The sequence below is a fragment of the Babylonia areolata genome, chromosome 17 (assembly GCF_041734735.1).
Source record: "Babylonia areolata isolate BAREFJ2019XMU chromosome 17, ASM4173473v1, whole genome shotgun sequence".
Lineage (NCBI taxonomy): Eukaryota > Metazoa > Mollusca > Gastropoda > Neogastropoda > Buccinidae > Babylonia > Babylonia areolata.
In genome coordinates this window covers 8,757,452-8,766,953 of record NC_134892.1, presented here as the reverse complement: position 1 = coordinate 8,766,953, position 9,502 = coordinate 8,757,452, and the positions used below count along the sequence as shown (strand labels likewise).

Below are 9,502 nucleotides of genomic sequence, written 5' to 3'. Positions count from 1 at the left end.
AGAAAACAATACAAAAATAAAAACACTAAAACAAAAAACAAACAAAAACAACAAACCTAACCAGGGCATACATCAAACAAACGGACACCACAGCGACCAAAATGACTCCCAAAAACATGACAACATACAAATGCAAAGGTTGCCAAACCAAGACCGGGGAAAAGAATAAAAAAAAGAAAAGAAAAAAAAAAAAAAAAAAAAAAAAAAAAAGAAAGAAAGAAAGGGAGATTACCCGCTTCAACCTACGTCGGAGAAGCTTCCCACCACCCTACGATACAGAACAACATCAGTGCACACAGTTAGACGATTCTCTCTCCTCGTACCACATCACTGATTAAAGAAAATCAAGTTGTGATACCACAACCCACCGATCTCGCTCACAAGTCTGACAGAACAGAGATCTCTCTTGCTCTGACAGAACAAACTGAAATCATTCTAGCGAGTACTGGAAGTGTTGAAGGATGTGCGTAAATCTATAAAAAAACAAAAAACAAAAAAAAACAAACAACCCCAAAACGGAACAAAACTAATTCACTTTTAACCCTGATTCGAAGAGAGAAAGATAGTGTGGAAATAAAAATGAATAAATAAAGCTGAATTCACTCCAACTCTCACCAGAAGGGTGGAAGGATGAGTCTTGATGAAAATAAATCCGTAACGGAACAAAATTAAATCACTCTAGCACCGACTGGAAGAGTGAAAGGATGAGTGTAAATCAAAACAAACCCCCCCAAAAAAAATAAATAAAAAAATAAAGGAGCTGTTAGCTTGTTGTTGCTCTGCTGTCTGTGTGTACAAGTAAAACAGGTTTACTGAATAGTTTTGTTTAAACCAACAGCAGAAAAAATGAAATCACTTTAGCTCTGGCTGGAAGTATGTGTGTAAATAAAGACCAACCAATCAATCGATAAACAAATAAATAAATACATAAATAAATGAACAAATAAACAAAGTAACAAACATATAAACAGAGCAACAGTGTGGGAGAGCGCAGTTCAATGCACAGCAGCAGGATGTGAACCATGGCAGACAGTATGGCGTCGAAGGGAAGCAAGCGAGTGACGTGACTATGCTCAGTCGGATTCAGTTTGAGCAATTCCAAGTAGAGTTGTTAGAGGCAGGGTGGCGAGTGGGAGGGGGGTGGGGGGAAGGCGGTGGTGGGGGGAGGTGGGGGCCGGGGGGGTGGGGGGCGGGGGGGTAAAGGGTGGGATGGGACATGGTGATTGGGACAGGTGGCACACAGTGGAGGGTGTGTGTGTGCGTGTGGGTGTGGAAACGGGGTGTGCCTAAAAGTGAGACATCTGAACTGGGGGTTAGAGGTGGTGGAAAGGGGTGTGAGGAGGTTGGGGGGGGGGGGGGGGGGATCAAGAGGAAGGAATAGCATGGCAAAAGATGGGTGCATATCGAAATGGAGGGTGAGTTGAAGGGGTAAGTGTGAAGAGAGGGGGGAGGGGGAGGGGTTGGATGTGTGGGACAGAAGACTGATGAGGGAAAAATAAGAGGTTTAGGTGATGGTGGTGGTGGTGATGGGAGTTGGTTTGGCGGTGGTGGTGGTGGTGGTGGAAGTGGGAGGGGTGGTGGTGGTGGTGTAAGTGGGAGGGGAGGTGGTGGTGGTGGTGGTGGTGGTGGTGGTGGTATGGTGGTGGTGGTAAGGGTGGTGGTGGTGGTGGTGGTGGTGGTAAGGGTGTTGAGTGTTTCTGTGTGCTGCAGTTGTTGTTGTGTGCTGCTGTTGTGTGCTGCTGGGGTTTTCTGTGTCATTCCATGGCAGGGATAAATATATAATAAAATGTTAATACTACATTCAATCAGTGCTTTCATTCATCTAAAGCCGCTTCACAGTAACATGTCAGTCAGAAACAAAACACACACACACACACACACACACACACATCTACAAACACCACACACTCCATACTCTGTGCATATGTATGTGTATGTATGCGCACGTGTGCATGCACCTGTGTCTGCGTGCCCATGTTGTAACATTTCAAACGCAAGCTCAGCTCAGAGTTATCGCCCTTACAATACACTCACCCTTTTCTCAACACAGCCACAGAGTACGCCAAAACAACCTTCTCCTTTTCCAGTCAGAACGGTCAGTGAATCGTTTCAAGATTTAGCAACATGTAGCTTGTAATTAACAAAGTTAATTAACAAAGTCAGTAGCACCACATGTCGCTAAATTAACCTCCACCCTGATCCCCCCACCATCCTCCCCTGTACCATTTTCTTTTCAGACAAAAGAAAGAAAGAAAGGCAAGAAAGATACAACAAAGAAAAAAAAAAGAAGATAATTTCCTGTACTACCTCTTAAATGATCATCCATTCTTCTCCAATGACTGCCTAAATCAACACTTCCTTATCTTTTTAAAAATTTTTTTTTTTTATTCAGCTCCGAAAAAACAAAAAAAACCCCTACCAAGGAAGTCTAATGGATCACAGGTAAGCAAAACAAGTCCCTGAATTAAGACAGGACAAAGCGGAAAGCGGTACGGATATCTAGCTGCGGTCCACATTTCGCTATAGCTAACTCATGAAACAAACAAACAAAATTAACACATAAAATAGAAGAATACATCCAAACAGATTTTTGTTTGTTTGGTTTTTTTGTTTTTTTGTTTTGTTTTAAACGGAACTAGCAAAGCAGCAGTCATGGTCAATACGATGACCCTGGATGTCTTGGGGAGGTAAAAAAAACGAGGAAGAAGAGGAAGGAGGAGAAGACTGCAAGGAATGAATACAAGAAAGAACGGTCTGGGAGAAAGAATAGGTGGTATGGGGGAGGGTGGATGTGGGACGAGGGGAAGGACAAAAAAAAAAAAAAAAAAAAAAAAAGGGTGGAGGGGAGTGGCAGGATCAAGGAAAGGGGGGGGAGACAACTCCCCATGGCCAGTACCTGCACCTCAGCCTCAGGGGACACCACTCCCGTCAAGTCCACATAAAAGGTGGACTGGGTGGCGGCCCCTTTATGCCGGCGCCAAGCTGCGTCCGAGTTGGAGCGCGTGATGTTGGCGCTCAGTCGGTCGTGCGCGACCGAGTCTGAGCCTCTGCGGGAGAGCGAGTCGTCAGGTAACGACACCTGCTTGACATGCTTGGGCATGCCTGGTCCCTGTTGCTATGGAGAAGGGGGCCGGAAAGAAAGAGAGAGAGAGAGAGGGAGAGAGAGAGAGAGAGAGACACACAACAAGGAACGGGTCAGGTGATTTCCATCAACGGAGCCTGGAAGTACATTCAATGTTTTTAAACGTTTTTTTTTTTTCCATTGGGTAGCTTTTAACAACTGAAGTCTGAATGAAAATGATTTGTGTGCATTCTGAAACTGAAAGTGTATACAGCTCCAACAACTACAAACAAACATCTATTTGAAGGATAATGGTTTGTATGTGATTTGGAAACTGAACAGCTCTAACAACAGGAAGCACACACACCCTCTTCGAAGGACAATCATTTGTATGTGTTCAGCAACTGAAACTGTACACAGCTCTAACAACTGAAAGCACACACCGCTATAAAGGATGATGGTTTGCACGTCAAAAATCTAACAACTGTTACAACCATGCACCTGTTTGGAGAGTAATGGTTTCAGTGTACAGTTCTATCAACTGAAACACACAAGTATTATGATTCATGTGTAAAGCTTGCTCTAACAACTAACATCACACATCTCAGAAGGATAGCTCACACTAACGTCACAGACCTCTACAAGGTAGCTCCTACTAAAATCTAGCATCACACACTTCAGAGGGATGGCTCGCTATAGCAACTAACATAACGCATCTCTGGAGGATAGCTTGCTCCAACAACTGAAATCACAGACCTCTAAAGGATAGCTCGCACTAACAGCTAGCTGAGGGACAGCTTGCTCCGAAAACTAACATGACACATCTCTGGAGGATAGCTTGCTCTAACAACTAAACATCACACACCTAACAGGGATAGCCCACTCTTACAAGTGACATCACACAACTCAAGAGGGACAGCTCGCTCTAACGTCTACCACCACATATCCCTGACGGAAAAATGGTTTGTACATACAGCTCAAACAACTACTAACAACATACAGCTCTTTGAAGGTGGGCACCAGTTTGCAGGTATAAGTTCCAACAACAAACTCCATGTCCAAAGCAATGATGCTTTGGTCTCAAGTGTCTCAAAGGTTATTACTCAAAATACTGAAGAAAAAATACAAACTAACTCCCCCCCCCCCCAACCCCCCCACAAAAAAAGAAAACAAACAAACAAAAACATACAAACAAATAAAAACGCACACATATATTCACAATTTCATGAATAACAATATGTCAGTAAATTCATATGCGTGTGTTCCAAACTAAAGAAACACACACAGAAATCCACCCACAAGCCACAGATTCCCACACCGATCCACACTAATCCACACCAATCAGCTTCCAGCCACTCACCACAAACCTACCACACCACCCATGGCCCTCTCGAGACCTCTCCACTCCTCTCCCTCATCCTTGCCCTGTGACCACAGTTCTGCCAATCATGCTAAAAAAGTTAAAAGGTTACAAGATCCCTCAGGCCTTTTAACTCTCTCCATATGAATGGTGAAAGAGACGACGTTAACAGCCTTTCATCCCAATTACCATCATCAAAATATTGCAAGCAGAAGGCTCTTATACTGAAGTGGTGAATGTTGACAAAGAATACCACAGTTCTGACGACGGAAGCTAAAGGTTGGGTCATTCAGACACCCACTGGACATCCGAGGGGTCTGTGTAGAGGAGAAGAGAGGACTGGCCGTACTGAGTGAGTTAAGGCCACTGGGACAGTGAATTCCTCTTCTTCTTCTTCGTTCGTGGGCTGTAACTCACACATTCACTCGTATGTACACGAGTGGGCTTTTACATGTATGACTGTTTTTACCCTGCAATGCAAGCAGCCATACTCCGTTTTCGTGGATGTGCATGCTGGGTGTGTTCTTGTTTCCATAACCCACAGAACGCTGACATGGGTTACATGCTCTTTAACATGCATATCTGATCTTCTGCTTGCCGTATACACACAAAGGGGGTTCAGGCACAAGCAGGTATGCATTTACGTTGACCTGGGAGACTGGAAAAATCTCCTTTTACCCACCAGGTGCCATCATCAAGATTCGAACCCGGGACCCTCAAATTGAAAGTCCAACGTATTGCACCCATCACAGTGAATTCATGTCAGCTACGTCTCAGGCTCAGCATAGGAAGGCGCAGGGCCCAATCCTCTCCTTCCTCAGTTTTTTAAACTTCTCAAACCAAGTCAGGTACCATTTTCAGGCCAGAAGACTGCAGAAGTGTGGATAAAAAATGTGTGGCCCATCCCACAATCAGATGTAACTAGATGTCATTTTCTCTTCCCTTGTCAGATGGAGGGGGCGGAGTTTAGCACCTGGAGTGGAGAGGTCTGTCGTTTGCAACCCATGCATCAAGCTGCTACACTAATTAGAAAAATAAATTAAAAAATTAAATAAATAAACCCCAAAAATGCTACACTAATGGCGCCTGAAAGCTTAGTGCTTTGTTTGGCGCAGTGGTCTCTGTTTGCAACCCATGTGTTAAAACCAACACGAATGAAAAGAATAAATAAATAAATGAATAAATAAACAATTAATAAATAAATAAACAAACACAAATGTTGCTACAATAAATCAAAAACAGACAAAAAAAGAACAGAAAAGGGGATAGCTCCTTACCCAGGAGTTCACAGGGGGGTCTGTCGTGTTGTCAACGTCTGACAATCGCTGGGATCCTTGAATCCTGGGTTCCTGCAGGACAAAATACAGAAATGACTTACTTCATCACTGGCTCTCCTCTGTGTTTGAAAGCTGGAGTAAGAAAATGAGGTGTTGTTATTGGTAGTGGTGGTGGTGATGTCTTGTGAACACAGGATGGATTGAGTAGGGTGTGTATGCTGACAGTGGTGTGCACATTCTTAGAGCATTTTAGTGTGATAGTGTGTGTATGTGTGTGTGTGTGTGTGTGTGTGTGAGAGAGAGAGAGAGAGTTTAATGGCATCAGCATCAGACTGTCACCTCCTTCACTTCCCTTCCCCGTGACGCCTAGTGACCTTCATCTCCTTCACTTCCCATCCCTATGATGCCAAGTGACCTTCACCCCTTCACTTCCCTTCCCCGTGACGCCGAGTGACCTTCACCCCTTCCCTTCCCCCTGACACCAAGTGACCTTCACCCCTTCACTTCTCTTCCCCGTGATGCCGAGTGACCTTCACTTCTCTTCCCCATGACGCCGAGTGACCTTCACCCCTTCCCTTCCCTGTAATGCTGAGTGATCTTCACCCCTTCACTTCCTTTCCCCTTGACACCGAGTGACCTTCACCCCTTCCCTTCCCTGTAATGCTGAGTGATCTTCACCCCTTCACTTCCTTTCCCCTTGACACCGAGTGACCTTCACCCCTTCCCTTCCCTGTAATGCTGAGTGATCTTCACCCCTTCACTTCCTTTCCCCTTGACACCGAGTGACCTTCACCCCTTCCCTTCCCTGTAATGCTGAGTGACCTTCACCCCTTCACTTCCTTTCCCCTTGACACCGAGTGACCTTCACCCCTTCACTTCCCTTCCCCGTGACGCCAAGTGACCTTCACCCCTTCCCTTCCCTATGATGCCTAGTGACCTTCACCTCCTTCACCTCTCTTCCCCGTGATGCTGAGTGACCTTCACCCCTTCACTTCCCTTCCCCATGACGCCGAACGACCTTCACCCATTCACCTCCCGCCGTGGGTGACTTACTACAGGCTCCTCCCCTCCGGTCAGCACCCGAAGCTGTGTCTCCAACTTCTTGACCGTCCTCTCCTTGTCCAGCAGCTGGGTGTGGAGACGTTCCGAGGGCGTCCTCACATACTGTCTCTGTTGTTTCTGTTACCATCATTATCATCATCGTGATCATCCTTATTGTTATTATCATCATTATCATCGTTATTGTCATCATCATTATCATTTTCATCATTATTATCATTATTATCATTATCACTATTATCATCACTATTGTAATTGTTGTTGTTGTTATCATTATTATTTATTTATTTATTTTATTTTATTCTTTTTGATAACATTATCATCATTTTTATCAAAATAGTATCATCATTATTTTCAATATATTATTATTAGTAGTAGCAGCAGTAGCAGTAGCAGTAGGAGGAGGAGTAGTATCATCATCATCATTATTATTATTATTATTACTACTACTACTATTATTATCAACATCATTATCAATATATTATTATTATTATTATTATTATTGTTATTATTATTATCACTACTGCTATTATCATAATTATTGTTGTTGTTGTTGTTACCATTAATATTATTATCGTTATCAGTATTTTTATCATTATCATTAACAACAACAACAACATTAATAATAATAATAATAATATCATTATTATTGTTGTTGTTGTTGTTACTATTATTCTGATGATGATGATGATGATGATGATCATTATTATCATCACATCCACATCACTCACTCAATCCTAACACACTTTTGTTGTTTCTGTTACACTGAGAGTTTCAAGGTTTCAAGGTGTCAAAAGCGTGCAGCCTTTTCCATATACACTAAACCAACATCTGACAGTTGAAAAAAAACAAAAAAAAAACATAGAAAAAACAACAACAATTGTAACTAAAAAGACAAATGAACAGAATAAGAAACACAAAAAGAGCAGATGCCTGATGTATGCTAAAACCCTGCATGCTGGCCAGGCATTGAGCGCCTACCCTAGGTCTGTGTAAAACAATAATATACAAGAGAAGCAAAGCCTTCAAGACTAACTTGGGATACACTTAAAAAAAAAAAAAATCCAAGCTTTTTATATATCGAGTATAATTTCAAAATGTAATGTTTAAGATGAGAAAGATCAGTTTAAAGCAAATTATGTCCCTTAGCATTAATTACAGAGTAATTTCCCTTTTTTTACTATCTGCACCAAAATGTTTGCAAAATAAATAAAACTTCCATGCTTAGCAAAAGAAGTTCCTCTTTGAACAAAAAATGATAATAATGACTGCTCTTGTTGTTGGGTCAGAATATCAGATCAAAGTGCCAAGTTTAGAGAATACAAAAAATATAACAGTAAATGCAGTTTGCATATAATTAGGCTTCATTTTTTAATTTTTTTGTGCCCATCCCAGAGGTGCAATATTGTTTTAAACAAGATGACTGGAAAGAACTGAATTTTTCCTATTTTTATGCCTAATTTGGTGTCAACTGACAAAGTATTTGCAGAGAAAATGCTAATGTTAAAGTTTACCATGGACACACAGATACACAGACACACACAGACAACTGAACACTGGGTTAAAACATAGACTCACTTTGTTTACACAAGTGAGTCAATAAAATTCAAAGAAAGATACCTAGAACTTAGAAGGCAAAGGACTAACATAAAACAAGAAACCAGACACACGCTCGCACACCTGCAGAAGAGTGCAAGTGCGGACACTCACACACACAGATACACAAAACAATGCACATGGAACAATTTGCAGTAACAATGTCATCGTTATGTCAGTCACACTGGTACAACAGCTCACACACATGGCTACACACTCAAAGATGTACATTATAACACACAGACGACGTATGGGGAGAAAGCTAATGGGACAATATACTGTCAAACGGAATGTATAACGGGAAAGCCTACAAGGGGCCGTCACTCCTACAAGCTGACAGCAAGGGGCCATCACTCCCACAAGCTGTCAGGGGCCATCACTCCCATAAACTGAACGTCAGGAGCCATCACTCCCTCAAACTGAAATTATGGGGCTGTCACTCCCAAAAGCTGAAAGTCAGGGGCTGTCACTCCCACAAAGTGAAATTAAGGGGCTGTCACTCCCACTAGCTGAAAATCAGGGGCTGTCACTCCAACAAGCTGACAGCAAGGGCCGTCACTCCTACATGCTGGCAATAAGGAGCCCGTACACATACAAGCAGAGTGCAAGGCGCTGTCACTCCAACAATGGGTCAGGGGTTGTCACTCCCAAAAACTGGAAGCCAATGGCCACCACTCCTACAAGCTGAAAGTCAGCGGCCATCACTCCTACAAGCTGAAAGCTACTCCTACAAGCTGAAAGCCAGCGGCCATCACTCCTACAAGCTGAAAGCTACTCCTACAAGCTGAAAGTCAGCAGCCATCACTCCTACGAGCTGAAAGTCAGGGGCCACCACTCCTACAAGCTGAAAGCCAGCGGCCATCACTCCTACAAGCTGAAAGCCAGCGGCCATCACTCCTACAAGCTGAAATTCAGCGGCTGTCACTTCTACAAGCTAACAGAGGCCATCAATCCTACAAGCTGACAGCCAGTGGCAGTCACTTCTACAAGCTAACAGAGGCCATCAATCCTACAAGCTGACAGCCAGCGACAGTCACTTCTACAAGCTAACAGAGGCCATCAATCCTACAAGCTGACAGCCAGCGGCAGTCACTTCTACAAATTAACAGATGCCATCATTTCTACAAGCTGACAGCCAAGGGCCGTCAC

At 43.2% G+C, this 9,502-nt stretch overlaps 1 protein-coding gene across 1 annotated transcript in view; it reads right to left on the bottom strand.

Annotated features, from left to right (window-relative positions):
* LOC143291395 (rho guanine nucleotide exchange factor 11-like) overlaps nt 1-9,502 on the bottom strand; it is a 105,134-nt gene that overhangs the window by 68,786 nt on the left and 26,846 nt on the right. The window contains exons 7-9 of the mRNA XM_076601235.1: nt 6,752-6,877; nt 5,699-5,770; nt 2,897-3,115 (exon numbers count right to left, since the gene is read on the bottom strand). Of these exons, the coding sequence (XP_076457350.1) occupies nt 2,897-3,115; nt 5,699-5,770; nt 6,752-6,877 (417 nt within the window). The remainder of the gene's footprint in view (nt 1-2,896; nt 3,116-5,698; nt 5,771-6,751; nt 6,878-9,502) is intronic.